General features: G+C 37.8%; 1 protein-coding gene across 1 annotated transcript in view; it reads left to right on the forward strand.

The window, feature by feature from the left end:
• Positions 1-360: 360 nt before the first annotated feature.
• The window catches only part of LOC108445501 (probable ATP-dependent RNA helicase DDX10), a 61,209-nt gene continuing 43,721 nt past the window's right edge, over positions 361-17,848 (forward strand). Inside the window, exons 1-3 of the mRNA XM_017729501.1 lie at positions 361-423; positions 1,260-1,421; positions 15,434-15,490. Coding sequence (XP_017584990.1) covers positions 361-423; positions 1,260-1,421; positions 15,434-15,490 — 282 coding nt within the window. The remainder of the gene's footprint in view (positions 424-1,259; positions 1,422-15,433; positions 15,491-17,848) is intronic.

The raw sequence follows: 17,848 nt of genomic DNA on the forward strand, positions 1-17,848 counted from the left end.
AAACTACAATGTCAGATGTTTTTAGATATTCAGAAGCTATTGTCTCAACTTAAAATTCATACGCAAATGTTTATGTATCTATGCAATGAAGCAAAAAGGAGCAAGGATGGAGAGAAAAATAGTCACAAAGATTGTAGTTTGAAAAGCAATACAGTAGAGAAGGAGTAACATTTAAGCAAACACAAAATTTGCATCTGTAGATGTTGTTCTTGTTTTTTTTTCCCCAAGCTGTGTAAAATTGTGCTTTGAAATTTTACTGTTCTATTCCACATGCTTCTCTTTGACAAACTCCTCTAAAAAATACATCTTTCTAGAAAATATAGCTACACAAACTCAGTTTTACAAAAGGATGTGGACACAATGGGTTGGATTTCTCCGTACCTGTTGAATAACACCCTGTGTGCAATAGGGAGTCCTAAATGTGTTTGGTTTTACATTTTTACTGAAAAGCATTCTGTATTTTCTGCCATGTAGTTTCCTTTCAAGAGTTAGTACTCTACTAATCCATAGGCAAGAAAGATTTTGCAAAGACTTTCCCTTGAAGGTGTGTGCTGATAGCATGAGATATAAGCTACTAGGTCATAAGATAGATGGGGATATTTTTTTGGTGAATGTGTAGTCTTTGTCTTGAATTTAGAGTTTCAGATATTTAAGGGAAGCCGGGTGTGTTCATTATGTCGTCCATCAAGCATTTCATCAGCATGGATCATCAAACATTTCCAATACAGTCTTAGTACAATAATCAAAAAACCCTTCCATGTCTGTTCGCCTTGGTTCCCTCAAAACATGAACCTGTAGTCATGCCTTTTTTTGTGTACTCTGGAATAAAGGCTCATCTAATTTTTGTCTTGGTTAATATGTTGGAATATTGATTTTTTACATGAAAAGTGCTGTTTAGATTTACTCATGTTTTTTTCTGAGAGTCATTTCTTGAGAACAAGTATTTTTTCTCCCCAAATGACTAGCAGGATTAGAAATTACTTGTTCTAATCAGGAAAGAGGACAAAATAAGGGAAGAGATTCAAGTGAATCCACTAAACAGTAATGTGATATGATGGAGACACTACTTTCAAATAGTAATTTTAACTGATTGTGATAAATAAGGTCTCTAAGTTTCTGTTGTCCAGAAGTCTTGTTAGTTTGTTTCCTTTGCAGATGACCTTTTTATTTAGTCTGTATTGGAATATTTGGGGCACCAAAAGTGTGATGTGGAAAAATGATTCTAACCATTATTTTTCTTGCTGGCATCTCTAATTCAGTTAGTGCAGCAGTGGCCACCTGTGCAAAAATCCAATTTGGCGCAAGCAGATGAGGAAGATGATGCCAGTGGTATCAACCTAGATAAAGCGAAAGAAATACTGCGTGAAGAAGACAAATTCGACAAAGAAGAATACAGGAAGAAAGTAAAGGAAAAACATAGGGTAAGTTGATTTCTACCTCAATTACTGAAGTACAGAAATACTGTGCTGTGGATTGCTCAGTGAGGAAAGGTACTTAAATACATTGTGAAAGAAGTGTAGAACAAGTTCATTTAAATTCTTAAGTTTTTTTCAGGACTACATTGTTTACAGGAAAACTGTTCTGATGTAAGTAGCTGGATAGCACAAAGCCTTATTCAGTATTAAATGTTGGTAACAGTAGAGTTTTTTTTGCAACTTCAAAATTTGTTGAGTTTCGTAGGAGTATCTTTTTTTTTAAGCAGTGTTCAGTGGAAGGGTTTGTTTCACAAAAAGAAAGTAGTATATGGATATGTGCTCTAACAAATGCTGACAGTGATGTACTGTCTGTGAGATGTCTTCAGACTACCACTTGCTCAACATTTAGTACTACATTTCAGCTAGGCCAAAGTGTTAACTTTTTGTGTTGGTGTTGTTAGGGCTATCAGAATTTACTTAATGAATTACTCAAATTATGTCTTATGATTTTGGCGGTAACTTGAAAAGATCAGTATCTGAAGTCTGGCTTCTCTGGTGCAGCTTTTAAGTTGCAGACCACAAGTTTTCAAACTGCTTCTGTATTATTTGTCATGGGCCAAAGCAGGGTTTTCTGACCTTGCTGTGTACCTGTCCTATAGAACACAGCTGTATGTCTTTGAGTTCAGGGGTCATTCTTTTAGGTGTTGTGAGATGGGTATGGAATTCTCCAGATAATGGGTACCTGTAAGATCCCAGGACTATATGTTGTTTAAGGCCAAATTTATACTCAAAGCTTCAAATTTCCAAAGTGTTAGAAAGCATTGTTGTATTGTCCTTCTTTGTAAATGCTGACTTCATTCAATTTGACTTTCCACTGATAGTAGTTAGTACTAGATCTCCTAGTGTTTCTGAAGGTTTGTATTTGAACAAAATAATTTGGAAGGGATTTATGAAAGCTTCAAGCTATGGTTTTGCCATGGAGTATTCCAGCTAATGTCAAAGCATACTTCACACATTTAATTTGAAAGTCTTTTCCTGTAGTCCTGTTGCAGTCACTTGACAAATACAAAAAATCTCACCTCTTCTTTAGCACAGTGTTGCATTTGATAGGAGGTGAAAAGAAATAATGTTTGCTGTGCTCTAAGTGAAATCAGAGTCACGTTTACAGAAAACAATGCAATCAGATTTCAAGGATACACTTAATAAACAAGGAAGGAGAGATTGATTCTATGACTTTGCAATCAATCTGTTATTCACTAGCAAATTCATATCTTTTGAGTGATGCTGTTGTAGGTTTGACATCAGACTTCAGTGATAAAATACTTCATCTCTTGGTCTGTTAAAACAGCTTCATTGTTGTAGTGCTGAGGAGAACAATTGATGTTGACCAGATACTTACCTGCATTGAAAAAAATATTTCAACTGTGGAGATACTATGAAAAGAGAATGCCTCTTTTCAGAACTGAGTCAGGCAAAATTAACAGACTGACCACATCAGTGTCATGGGAGTTTTTTGTAATTACGGAAAGTGTCATATGTGAAGTTTCTTGTAGCTTAGTGCATGAGTGTTTTTCACATTCCACCTATTATCCTTTATGAAATAAAAGAAATAAATGATAGTATGTAAAGAAGAAGGAAATAGATTTTAAAAAAAATCATCTCTGTTTGGCATCCTGTGAAATGATTGTCTAGTATTAAGGGCTGCCATCCAGTCATTGCACAACTGACATTGTTCAGATTTTTTATTTGAGACTTTACAATTTGAGGTGAAAAATACTTCATATGTAAATTCTCTCTACATAACGAAGTATTCAGTTACCAGATTGTAATTTTTGAAAAAGTCTTAAAACAGTTTAGAATCCTGACATACAAATTTAAATGAGATGAAACTTGAAAGGAAAGAAGGGGCAGGAAGGTGATAGGTAGGAACCTCATCTGCCTTCCTGTTGTCTCACCAACCTTGTAGTTAAAGATGAACTTCTCACTACAAAAGGCATTCAGGATACCAATTCATTTCATGTATTAATTAATACAGGCTATATAAGGTAAGGCTGACATACAGATTGATTCTCTTGCTCTTCCTTATTACTAAGTCATCCTTTTTGTCTGGGGTTCTTGACAGTCAACTGTTGCTACTTAGGAAATAGCTGTAGTAGTAATGATAGGGAAAGTATGCTGAGCCCTGCTCTTTTGTCTCATCCAAGGAGAGACAGGCACATCTCCTTTCTCTTGGGTCATGTTAAGCTGGTCCAGTGATCAGAAGATGCCTTCTTCCAGTGATTCATGAAGAGGCTACATTGTTACTAGGTGGGAAAGATAATACTCAATTTTTCCATTACCAGAAAATGTGTAATTTTTAAAATTTGCACTGTAGGGAGGCATTCTATAGCATAATTCAGAAATCATAGATAAGTGTCATAGATAAACATTATTTTAGCCACTTCAGTCATTGTTTTTTCACTAATGTTTTTGGAATTTATTGAATTGTTAATGGGACAAATCATCAGTCCTTAATTAACAAAAGAATGCCAGGGGAAAATCTGAACTGCCTCACAGTAGAAGTGAGTTACGTGGCCATTTCCACAGTGACTTCCCAAGGGTATTTAAAAATTCTCCCACCTCATAAAGTTTCCCTTCCCAAAAGATAACAATCACTCAGTAGCAGATACTAGTTGAGTTTGAATCTTTGGCTTACATCTCAGTGATATGGAAGAAGAAGAACTATGCAAGTCCTTGTGTCATGACTGTACTGCGGAAGCTTGGTCAGGTGCCTGATCATTGAATTTGCTATTAAAGGTTAGGTTGTTTATGTAAGTCTGACAGGCAAGTGGTCTAAGTTATTTCTTACCCTCATTTGGAGGGAGAGAGTGAAACCTAAAAGAGGAATATTGAAGTGTGTTACCACTAAGGGATTTGAGAGCAATAAAAAGACTAGGAGACTTTATTTTCATGACTTCAGATTTTGTGTGTGGGTGTCTTAGTGCCATTTCTTGGGTCATTGAAAGAGGAGCTTTTTAAAGTCACATACTGCAATCCCCTCTTATATATCCCTTTGCTGGCATTCAGCAGAACCCTTTATACAAAGTCTTATCCATCACTTGTGACTGTCCTTGCTTCTTTTTAAATCCTCCATGCTTCACTGTGAACCAAAATACATCATGTCATAACATGAACTCTGTGGTCTGACCTGTCCTTTCTGCAGTAATGCTAATTATTTCATTCCCATCTTTGTTTAAATTTCCCTCCTGCAAGCAGACTGCTGTAGATCTTTGTCCATTCGACAAATGTTCCAGTATCCGATGTGACAACTCTCTGTTTCTTGATTTTCCACCTTGGCTGCTGAATTCTTCTACAACTCTTTTTAGTAGCTTTTTGTAAAAGCCATGGCTAAATCTTTCTGCTTTTGCTTCAGATTTGTTCAAGACATTTGCTTAACATTTTCATCAATTTAACTTTCTTCTGTCCCTTCACTTCTTTCAAGTTTCAAATGTATCTTGATTCTTATTTCCTCTTCTTAATTCCTTTTCTTCCTACTGCAGCTGATACCTCGTGTAGTTTCCTGGTGTGTGTGGCACTAGTTCTTTTTTTCTTTAAATCAATTTTTGAAACATGCTAAATCTTTTAAAATTATTACACAAATAAATTAGCAGACCACTAGAGACAAATGCATTTTCATTCTGTATAAATCAAATATAGCAGTCTGATACACATTTAGGTACGTGTAATCAAGAAGTCCCCGCAAGCTGAATGTGTGTTAATACCTGAAGTCTCTACATTGGCTTTGAAATGGTGACTTACAATAACAAAACAATTTACAGAATGCTATAAAAGCAGATGTTAATTCATCGAGGTTCTTTTATCTGGCAGGTGAGTTCAGGTTTTGATTTAGATAGTGAAAGGATGTAGAAAAAGAAGTGTTTTCATAAAGCTTGTACTTTTATAGGTCATCTTCAATTGAGAATCCCTTTCTTATGGTTTCCTCAGTAAAATCTTGAAGATTAGAGGTCTCTGGGAGAAAAAAGCGAACTTCTTAAAATCAAAACATCCCAAAAGCAGCTTTTTTTTTTTCAGGGGAGCATGGCATGTAAGTTTATTATGAACTTTCCTTGCAAAACTGTTTCTGATGAAGAACAAAACTATTCAGAAAGTATCCACAGGCCACTGATTTTAAATCCATTTGTGAATGTAATTTAAATGAGCACAGTCTCCTGTATGATCAGAAAAATGTTTTGATGCATTCATGAGATGCTCGGATTAGATGAGTTGTGTGTTGCAGCGCCTTAAGGCTTGTGGCAACTTGCAAAGCATCTACACTATAATTAGGTTTCCTTCATGAGTCTCACATTTTATTCTCCTCTCCTTCCTCTGCAAATATGGAAAAACTGAAAATCAGATTGATAAAAGTAAATAAAACTGAGGTATAATTGTTGTGTAATTAATGCTTACTGAAGTTTTGGAAGCAAAGTAAATTTTAGTGGTTGAGCACAAGGAAAGGACAGTAAGACTGATCAAGATAATGTGAAAAGAATTCTGCCTTAATGATGGCTATTTGATGAAAGCCATTTGAAATGTGTAAAACGTGGTAAACAACAATGAGGGGAGAAGTGAATAAACTATTCAGAACATGTTTTGGAGCTCCATTTTTCAAGTTTTCAACTGAAAACACAGTTTTGTTAGGAAGAAAATAGTGGCAGAGACGGATTCATCTCACTTCTTAGGAACCTCTCTTTTCCTGTACTAAATCAAGCTCAGAAAAATACCCATTGGTCCTGAAGGAAAAATGAATAGGACCTTTATTTCTTACCTCTCTTTCCCACAAGTAAGATATGCTGTGAATTTTTAATCATCAATGTGAGAAGATGGCTAGAAGTATTTTTTTAAATACAATTTCATTTGGGCAGTATTAGTAGCAAACAAACTGAGTCTCTCTTCAGGGGTCTGGTACTGCAAGATGCAGTAATTCTATAACTCCCTGGAAGACGTTAAACAAACATATTTATAGAGGGATGACTCAGTTAGACTGTGGGTGACAGGGGGGATCTTTCAGAAGGTACTGCACTGTTCCACAAGTCTGTATTTTAAATGTAATATATACTTTGTATTTTTGAGACTCCTTGCACAGTCTTCCAGTGATACTGGTATTGCTCAAAGGAATCTGGAGATATTTTGTGGCCCTTGTGCCACTGACATGATCTTGATTTGTACCACTTGAAGTTTAGGGTTATATGTTCTCAAAGTTTTACTTATGCCATTCTTAATTCAGTAGAAAATACAGAACTATTTTAGAAACTGTACTGGAACAGAATACCTCTCTTTTGTTTGTCTCCTGTACCCTAAATGCATTTGTTAGTGGCATAGTGCATAGTTTTAATGAGGAGGAAACACTGCGATGTTTCGCCCTTTGTGTGTTTGCTCTCCCAAATATTATTACTCTATTAACTGTTGCCAAGGCTAAAAGAGAAAATTCTTTGTACCAGACTTTATGTAAAGACTATCATAAAATAAAGAGCTTACAGTTTCATGAAGAGAATATTGAATTCGGATTAAAATTCATTTTTGCAAATGGAAGATCGCAGACTGGTAAGAGAAGCCAAATCCCTTGGGTTTGAACTCAGGCGGTTTCATCTGCAGGTGTTTTTTATGAAGCCTGCTGCTGTTCCAGGCTGCAGAATGAGCCCCCTGCACGTGTATTGCACAGAGGGTCACACGCAAGACTCAGTTTGTGGCTCTCCACAGAGACAAGAGAGGCTGCACTCACATAAACTTGCACAGCACAGGCAGCACAAGCTTTTTCTTCTTGTTGGCTGATAAGAGCTGATGTTTACCAGCAGAACTAAGATCTCATTCCCTTGATTGATAAGCACACTCACCAATACATTAAATAGGAGAGTGGACCCTAAATATGTCTAATTTCATACCTACATCATAGGGCCCTTGTGTAGTCACTGACCTTGGGTTTTTCCATGTGCTAGTCTTTCTGCACAGTCTCATAATGCCTTTCCAGTATTCCATTTTAACTTTGCTCTTTCCCATGAGGCTGATAAACACAGATAACCTGTTTTCTCTTTTTCTTACCAGTTACAAAATTCTGTGTGAACCTTCCCAAGGTTGTGCTTGTGTGGTTCCTTTAGTGTTCATCTGTCAGTGACTTATGAGTTCACATCTTTTGTTACTGTCTGCCTTACTGCTCATTAGGGTTAGTGTATTTCATACTTTATTACTTTTTCTCCTTCTTGTCTTTGTCTCAGTCATAAGAGGATGTCATTACAAATCACGTTTTTACGTTCAAGGTGTCCCTGCCACCCATGTATCTTGTGCCACACTGCATTCCTTGGAGTTTTCTTCCTGGTCTAACGCTGTAGCCTTTATCTCTCTCCAACCTCTGGCTCCTGCCACAGTCCTCACCCCATCCCTTGGCTGAGCCATAGCTGGGTTGGGAAAGCTCTTGGGGGAAAGCACTCTATGACTTACTCCTTCCTTTGGCAGCCCCATTCAGATGGAGCTCTAGGCTCCCTGCTTTTGCAAGTGATTTCTGTTGATGACAGAGTACTTAGGATTTTAAATGTGTTTGGTTGTAGTTTTATAAAATAATTCTGAAAGTTGTAGTGTACTGTAATAAATCATTGAATACCATATACCATGCTCCAGAAATGGAAAAGATTCCCAAGGTATTTTCTTTATTTCATAAAATTAAAAAAAAAAAAAAAAAATTATATATATGTATAATATATTATATATATAACACAAGGCATTCAATATGGTTGAAGATAAATGCTCCCATGAAAACCAGTATTTTTAGTTTGAAAATCAATCATTAGATTAATTCTGGAGAAAGGTTGCATCATATTTCCAAGGAAATAATCTGAAGGGGTAGGAAATTGCAGTGCAGGATTATGCTCTTTATTAAGTAAAGCACCTGAATAGTCCTGCACTTTGAGGTGGAATTTGTCAGATTACCATGTGTACAGTTGGTTTAATGTGCTGCTGGGTGAGAATGATAAAATTCTCTCACGTTAAGAGTATGCCAGCGTAGGAGCAAAATATAAAGGGAAGGAGGTTACTGCTGAGAGGAGTGTTCAGCTGAATGGCAAAGAAAGAAAAGTATAGGTGGAGAGATGTGTAAAAATAAGTCAGAGAGTATTACTTTGTTAGAAAGCCTATCCAAGCCCTTCCATAGATTCTGTGTGCAGGCAATGCTGCTATTCTGCTCTGGATGCAGAGCTGTTAAGATAAGGGGGATGGACACTGAGAAACAGATTGACAAGCATCCCATTTCAGCCTTAGCAGCAGCATCCATCTGGTCTCCCTGTGGTGCCAGTGGAGACAAGGGCTTGCTTGTTTATCTTTCACTTCAAGAGCTGAATGGGCCACACTTAGAGCTTGAAGTGTCCTTGGGTGTTTTCTAAGAGTCTTGCAGCAAAATCAGAGTTCTTGACCTCATCTTACTGATGTGAAAAATAAGAAAATGAGATCACAGATGACAGAATATTCTGAGTTGAGAGGGACCCACAAAGGACTATTGAATCCCACTCTGCAGTGAATGGCCTACATGGCGGTTGAACCCACAACCTTGGTGTTACTAGCACCAGGGTCTGACCAACTGGTTTATGTACACAGTAATCAGATGAGTGCCAGGAAAACGCAGCTGTGGGTGGAGGCTGAAGTAGTTCAGGCATAACCTTGAAGTGAGCCTTTACACACCCTAGTGCTGTAAAGCAGCTTCCATGCCAGGCTGCTTGTCCTGCTGGAGGATGTACTTGAACAACTGACCTCTATCTGTCATGGCTCTGTGAGGCAACCTTGCAGCTTCTGACAGGTGCTGCAGCCTTTGCTTGTTGAGGATCTGGGTACTGCTGGGTGCCTGCATGAGCAGGCACAGATACATGTGAGGTTCTTTTGCCTTCTCTCAGACCTGGTGTTTGAGCTGGGTATTTCCTTATGGGAGGCTGCATTAAGACAGCTCAAGAGTCTGTGACCTCTACAGATAATGAATTTTCCACTCTTAAATGGCATCATCCGTTTAAAACCTAAAGCAGCCACAAAATCAGATGAAGGGCATCATTGCCCTTTTTCCTCTGCTTTTCTGTAGAATATATTAGCGTGGTTTGCAGTTTAACTTCCATTGGTTTGTTGTTAAGATTTTAGCTTGAAACATTACTTTTAAAGAATGTTAACTAACTTCATTCATGATCTAATTCTGTTGAAACTGTATTTTGAATTAGTGTTATCTTTATCTCTCACTGTATGTATTTGTGTACATGTAGGTTCAGTCTCACCACTCTCATAGTATAGAATTTCTTTTTAATATTTAGTCTAAACCTACTCTCCTTCAGTTTAAAACCTTTATTCCTTGTCCTGCCCACTACATGCCATTGTAAAAAGTTCCTTTCCAGCTGACTTACTGGAAGGCCACAGTTAGGTCTCCCCAGAGCCTTCTCTTCGCTGGGCTGAACAGCCCGAACTCTCTCAGCCTGTCTTCATAGGAGAGGTGCTCTGTCCCTCTAACCATCCTGGTGCCCCTCCTCTGCACTCGCTCCAACAGCTCCATGTCCTCCCTGTGCTGGGACCCCAGAGCTGGATGCAGCACCGCAGGTGGGGTCTCACCAGAGCAGAGCAGAGGGGCAGAATCCCCTCCCTGGCCCTGCTGCCCACGCTGCTTTGGATGCAGCCCAGGACACCTCTGGCTCTCTGGGCTGTGAGGGCACATTGGCAGCTCATGTCCAGCCTCTCATCCATATACATATGTTTAAACCAACTTACTTAAAAACTTAAGAAAAACTTTTCTATCCTTAAAACATACTTGGTGTGTTCAGGTTTAAGTGGGAAAGGAATAATTTTGAGCTTTGTCCACTGGTTTCCTGTGTTGGTTTTGTTCCAAGAATGTCCTTTTAAGGGTCAGTTTCTACTAGCTTCTGTTTTCTTCTTTTTAATGAGAATGCCTTTTTTCCACTGCCTGTAAGACTTTTACCAATGCTTAAGACTGTCCCTGTGCTGTTTTTCACATGCTTTTGATGCCTACTGTATGTTGCCTTAAATCAGTGATTACTAGGTGTTTCAGTTTCCCTGCCTCTACAGTAAACATCAGCTTTACAGATGAGGCTTACATAATTATGTTTATATAGTCTGTTGCTTGAAGAGATTATTTAATAGGTTTCTAAAACCAAACATTGAGATTCAAGAAAACCAACATAACAAACACAAAACAATAAAAAAGTTTTTGCTTTTTTCCTGAAGGTATTAAGATTTGCTTATTTAATGGAAACCAATTTTGTATTTAATTTCCAGATATAATTTTTAAAAATAATATTCAAAGACATACTAATAATTGATTCAGTTTTATCTTTGGGTTAGAAATGTTGGTTTGTTTTGGTGGTTGGAGAAATGCTTGCGTGTAGATGGTTTGCTAATCTCTGTAATGAGAAATGTTAAGCTACATAGCAATATAAATGTAGCAACGGCCATGGGCATGTGAACAATTCAAGCTTGGTGTGAAATCTTGGAGAAGACAAATGTGAGAAACATGTCTACTAAGTCAGTTTTCAGAGCACATTTGTGCTTTAAAATGTGGGTGGAAACCAGCTCTTGACTATGGCAATGCTAATATATGAGAGCTGCTGTGAACTTTTGAACGGCTCTTTGTGTGTTTGCTGCAGCACAATTGACTGACCTTGGCTACGTCCCCCTGAAATAACAGGAGACAGTCAGATAACAAGACATGGTGTCAGGTACCAGTATTGACCAACATGTGTTTGCAAATGACAGCCAGATTTTTCCAGGCAAGGGAGTCATTTGTTCCAGACCGTGGTCACCTGTAAAGAACCATTACCTCAGCTGTTTAATAGAATAGATTGGTAGCTCCAAATTATGGCATCAGTATGTAAAGGAATAGTTATTAAAATTCTAGTGTAAAAATGATGGATCAAAACCTGAGGGAGTTCTTGAGTATTTAAATAAAAAGACTTCAGAGGACTCAGATGAGCATGAAATTTTTACAGGAAATAGATTTTCCACAGGCTTTTTTAATGCTCTCAGAGCTAAATATGCAGTAATATACATTAGTTGTGTTGAGTGAAACTTTTATTTGCCTTCAGGTAAGCAAATAGAAGAGGTCAGTGAAATTTTAGGGTGGAAAAACTGCAGCCTATCACCAGCTAAAAGAATTTATTTAATGTAAATCTGACCTATGCACACATTCTTTAAAAGAAAGAAAGGGGACTTTTATTGTACAAATTTTTTACAAATTAAAAAGCTAAAAGAAAAATTACTGTATGAAACAGAACTATTCATAATACATGGAAATAAATGCTGTATTTTTTTTATATTGCAGTAAACCCTCTGAACAATGTAAAACGCACTCTTAAATGTAGAAAGAAGAGAGTCTAAGGAAGAGGGGATTTCCTTTGGGAGGGAAGAACTCTCAAAATTGCTGGACTTAATTTTTTTCTAACTAAAACCTTGGGATTTAAGCTCTGTATTTATGTGTCTTTCACACATTCGTGACCTCACCAGCTAGAGAGAGCTGCCATTATTTTTTGTCTCAAGTTGAGAAAATGGAATGTAGCTGCTAGAATATTTATTTGTGTTGGAGCTTTAAGAATTAAATGGGGTATGAGTTTTTGTTTTAAAACCCAACAGTAAAAGGAGGGGGAAATTAAATGTGAAAAGAAGAGAGTGGCAGACTTCTTAACTTCATGGTTAAGAACAGCAAGTAGTTCTTCCATGTATTAGGCATAGCTTTATCCATGGTTTGGGCTCCTTTTAGGCAGAGCTGGTTCTGTTGTCAGTTCTAGTGCAGAAAAGGTAGAAGGTTTGTAACTCTTCTTTAAAGCCAAGTGATTTAGCTATATTACATGATGATGACAAAAAATTTTCATCCCTGTGATTACTGAGGTTATAACCATCCTTTTTAGTAGCTGTGTAAGTGTGGAGGAAAAAAAGATAATTTGCAGTAGATTTTAAAAGCTGACCAAGAAGGTCTCTGAGCTGTATAATACCATTAATGAAAAACTAAATGAAAGGAATATAATACTAGCCAGTGTGTGTTTGTGGAAATTCGATGTACAGTGAGTTGTATTTATATATTTTTACCAGAGCAGAACGTGGTTTGTAAATACATCTATGGAATATGCTGAAATTTCTACATGGCTTTTCCCTTGAGTGTTCTGATTAATAAATTAACATGTCAAAAATTAAATGGACCAAAACCTCTGACAATGGCTGTAAGTTAAAACAAGAGATTCAGCATGGATGTGTGGGGAAGTGTTTCTGTGTGAGGACAGTCAGGCTGTGGCACAGGCTGACCAGAGATGATGGGCAGTCTCCCAGCCTTGGGATTTTGACATGGCTGGATGAGGCCCTGTGCAGCATGACCTCACCTCAGGGCTGACTCTTCCGTGAGCAGCAGGTTGGACCAGGGACCCGCTGATGTTCTGTCCAGTTGGAGTCATCCTGTGACCCTGTGAATGCCCGGTGTTGTTGGGAGTGTGTTCATGTGAAACAGCAGAAGCAGGCCTGATTAGGACATTGGCTTCTGAAATGCACTCCTAACTACAGCTCAGTGCCAACACACATGCACCTTCTGCAAAATCTGTTGTTGTTTTTCTTTGGCAAGGATCCAAACCCTCTTTCTCCCGTGCTTGGGAAAAAAAAAGGAGGTCTTGACAGCATCTCCTGGTGATTGCTTCTCTGTCTTGTTTTTCTCTTGAGCGCCTTATTTCAGTCTCTGGACCTATTAACTTTAGAATCTTTTTGTCTCTTTACTGTTCTTGGAGACTAAAGTATATTATGCTGTCTGTGTACTCCTCTTCTGTGTCCTTATGTCAATCTTCTGCTTTCATAGCTGTCCTCTCAGTGCTCAGCTATAAATCCCTTTAGCAGGAATTTTGCTGCTATATTTGCTTAAGCCTGTAGCTGTAGTTTAAACACTGATATTTCATACACCACAGAATTTTTATATCCAAAATTTTCTAGACTGTCCAAGTCAAAAGCTGCTTAGTAACATCTGGTGTATTACTTTCTAGTTCTGTTCTCTGTCAGTTTTGCAGGGGTAAAGTTTGAATATTATCACAGTTTTAGTAGAAAAATGAGAGAACGCCAGTGGTTACCCCAAAGAGTGGAGAATGTGCAGCTAAACCACTTAACATGGAAGAAATGGAAAACTTAAATAAATAATTAAAAAAGCATAAGTAAAAGTGAGCAGAAATTAATTTAAATTTGACTTGGGAGAGAAGGAATCGTAACATGGATGATCATGTTCTGGCCATGATGCATAGATCTACTTTGTTGGGGAAATTGCATGTGGACCAGACAGTACTTGGACCTGGTTGGTGGCTTTTGTAGTCCCATATGATGCCCTTGTGGCCTTAAAGGTTTTTTTTTTTTTTTTCTTTTTCATACTTTAAAAAATCTGAAATAATAAGACAACTGTGTTGTATTTGTCTACAGTGGTGCAGTGGTGGTGGCTTTGGTTGGTTGTTTTTTGTTTTGTTTTTTTTTTTTTTTTTGGTTTGTTTTTTTGTTTTTTTTTGTTTTGGTTTTTTTTTTGGTTTATTTTGTTTCACAGCATGCATTAAAGGCCCTGGCATGTAACTCAGAGTGTACTGAGGTGTTTGAATCAGGCAACTTTGCACAAAGCATTGGGGAATTGTTTCATTTTGATTCGGAGTGAAGAGGTTGACTTACACCGAAAAGGACTTTGAAAATAAGCTAAGACTTCTGCAGTTTGGGCAACTGGGAGAAAAGAAAATGGCATGTACCTCACAAATGTCTCAAAAGTCCCTGAATTTAGACACCAATTTTGAACAGTCTTGGTGGCTGTGTTCCCCTTTTCTCATGTCTGCAGTCAAATGCTGCTTTTCCAAACAACTTTGTGTGATACCTACCAATATGTTTTAGCGCATCATTGTGATGAAATGGCACCGGGAGTGCTGAAGCTGTAGCTTTCTCCTTACTCCCATAAGTGAGCTGATATGTAAGTGGTCTTCAGCCTTCCATGTGCTGAAGTGCTGACCCTGGACTGATGTTAATGTCTCTTTTTATGTGGACTCGACTCTAAATGTGCTGATGCCAGGATGGCCTATATTGCTCAGAGAAACTGAGTTGTATATCAGAAACATTTTTATGCTAGCATAAAAGAGTCTCAATACCAATGTCATCAGCATCACTAAAACAAGAAGAGGGAGCCGTGTGCTTTTCTAGGGCATGTGCTCTCACCTGAGTTTCTGTCCTTTCCTCATGTAATAAAGAGTTTAAAGGATGTTCAATTGCAAGGACCTGACAGTCTAAATTAGAGATAATACTTCAGTTGGTGTAAGAATAAACAAAAGAAGCAGCAATAAATGTAATTTGAATTAAAATATCTTGGGCACTTCTGTATACTGACAGATCTATCAGGCAGCTTTAGATGAGTTTTAGCTCTGCATTTAGGTCATTTTCCTGTAGCAGAATCTCTTTGGTGAAGAGAACTTTGTTATGGTTTCTGAATCGATGCAATTACTAAGCAAGTGCTTTTGTAAAGCGTTTGTTAGTAATGGAGATATGAAAGGGGGAAGATGTTTTAGCTTTCAGTCTCCAGTTACTTTAGCAATTCTGAAGTTAGGAAAATTTTCATTTTAGTTTGTTAAGTGGATTTGATTTCATTTTAAGTCACTGAGAAATAAGAAAAATTGGATCTCTTAGTGCCATTGTAACGACCTTATTTAACAGACAAATACTAACTCTGTTAAATTACTCAGCCTGCATTATTCCTTTAGGAGTAACAAGTCTTGATAAAGATAAAATACGAGCTTGAATCATTCTTGTAGTTTTAGGATTTCCTTTAAGAGCAAGAAGAATGAATAGTATCTCGTTCAGATCTCATTTCATTTATCGTTTTCATCAGTAACATGTAGGGTGAATTCCACCAGTCTAACATATATGCGTTAAAAATATCTAGATGGCTCAACATTAATCTTAAAATATTAAAAGAAAAAAAAACCCGCAGGAGTTTGCTTTAAAACCGTACATTTTGTTTGTTTCAGGAGAAGAGGCTGAAAGAAAAAGCAGCAAGGAGAGAAGCCAGGAATAAGAACGCACAGGTAAGGGTTTTTGTTGTTTCGATCAAGCTGCTGGTTGAGGGATTGAAACTGTAATCTGTTTAAAATTGTTTCATTCCTTTCTTTAATAAGCAGTGTTGTGATGAATGGCTCTTTAAAGGCATTTTCTGTTTGCTTGTCTTTTCTTACTCCCTTGCTCTGATGTGGTTGTAATAACTTGGTGTGGAAGGATACTGAGAAAGCATGAATATATATGTTTGTGTGTGTATAAAATGTATGGAAGCCTTTTGGAATTTCAGCCTCTGTTTTGTATATCAGGTGAGTTGCAATTTCAGCTGCAGTGCTGATGCCATTTTTCTCTCTGAATACTTGGGTCATGCTTATAATTTGCAGGCAGTGAGATTATTTTTTTTGTGTGTCAAATCTCACTTTAACCTTTTTCTGCTGAACTCTTTTTTAAATAGCAAGTATTTATATTGAAGTTTGTTCCTTCCCCTCATTACCACAAACAACACCTTGGTTATCCTTTTCTTCAGATGTACGTTACTAATTTCCTAGAGGCTGTTCTAGATTTTCATGTTGCTTGATTTGTGATAAACAGGTTTCATTCAGCTGCAGTGATTTTCTGGAATATGGACATAGTGATATTGTTTCTCACACTGCATCTACTTTTGCTACACATGAATAGTTACAGTTTCTTCTTGGCAGTTGGCAAATATCTTACTCTGTTGAGAAAATTGATAATGTTCTTTGTCTGATTTTTGCAAGCTGGCTGTGCTCTGGGAGGCTTAAGCATAGGAAGATGCTTCATTGTGTAGCTCTGAAGTGGAAAGTAATTACAGTTTCAGATGAAAAGCCTAGTTATACTAAGTTTTAAGTATGATTCTGCCTTCAAAGATGGCAAGCTATGAGAGCTGTTGGCATCATGACTCCCCAATCAAGCAATAGAAATTTTCTGCCTGTAATTGAATGTATAAAGATGTATACTTTTTAATATATTTAGCAAGCATTTTAGGAAAATTATGGAATGAATAATTAACAAACATCTTAATAAAGGGAGAAAACATTGATCAAATCAGGCTGTATCACATTCATGAATACTGCTTGTTAATTTTGCCTCTTTTTAAGGAATAAAATGCTATTCAGCAGCTGGGGAAAGAAATCTATTTCTTTCAAAATGATATGCTTGCTGATGTACATCTCCTGTCCTATTCTTGGCCAAGCGAATGAATCTGTTTATCCTACTGGAAAGTGAATGCAGTTGATCCCTGTTGAGGAATGATTTGTCTGTGTGTGGGGTTGTGTGTCCGTGGGCATGGTATGGGTTAAATGTGGAGCCTTAGCCCCAAGCCCACAATTTTATGCACCTCTGTCTCTCTTCTGTGGAACACTTGCACTTGGGAAGCTGATTTACTAGTGCTGGTATGATGTGAGATTGGCACATGCTCTCCTTGAAGGTACCAGCTGTGCAAACCTGCTATTGCTTTGACTTCATTTTATTCCTGAAGCGCTTAGCTCACTCTCTGCAAGAAGGTGCAAGCCTCAGGAGCTGACATGCCTCCTTGACGAAAACTGTTGGGCTTTTACTGTTGTTTAGAGGCTTTTCTTGCCAGAACTCTGTGCAGCTGAGTCCTGTAATTTTCAGTGTGGCTCATTTCGGGGAAAACGCTTCAGCTGGGAGAGCATGCCAGCTTGGACCTGGGCTGTTCATGCCTGGAAGTGGAAGGGAGCAGTAGACAGTAGATAAAGGTGCCAGTTTCTGTCTGCTGGAATTAATTAAGAACACCCCCTGCTTCACAGGATCTTAGAGATGAAGCCGTAGTAGTTGAAGCTCTCCACAGTCTGAGTGGGATATGACTCAAGCAGCTCCTACAAGATACCCAGGGGAATAAAGAAGGAGGATAACAGTAAAACACAGAAACTACTGGAACATAAACCAGTTTAGAAAATATATGCTCCCTAAGTCAGGAGTTCAAAAAATGTTAACATTTTCACTAGTGCTTTCATAATATGGCTTGTGACCCACTTACTCTGCCATATGCTACCCCTTTGGTAATTAGTAATGTTTTCTTAAAAGGGAAAGCAATAAGGAGAGCCAAAATAAGTGGAAAAGGTATTTTTAGCCATGTTAATGCAGTTTAGCAGCTGGAGAAAAGGACTAGATCAACAATTACGAGTAGCCAGTCACTTCAAAGCAGCTGTGGTCGTAATTTGTTTTTCACGTCTATCTGCTTTATCCCTTGTTTGTTTTATTAACTGTCTCCCTCAGGTTACAAACTCCTTGGATTACAAAGTCTTGTTTGCTGTCTTTCACTAGTACACAGCCCACTGGGTCTGACATGACCAAAACAGAGATTTACTTTCCCATTCTTAGTATTAAATAATAATTCTTTGGGAAAT

This window comes from Corvus brachyrhynchos, unplaced genomic scaffold (genome assembly GCF_000691975.1).
Source record: "Corvus brachyrhynchos isolate BGI_N302 unplaced genomic scaffold, ASM69197v1 scaffold253, whole genome shotgun sequence".
Taxonomy (NCBI): domain Eukaryota; kingdom Metazoa; phylum Chordata; class Aves; order Passeriformes; family Corvidae; genus Corvus; species Corvus brachyrhynchos.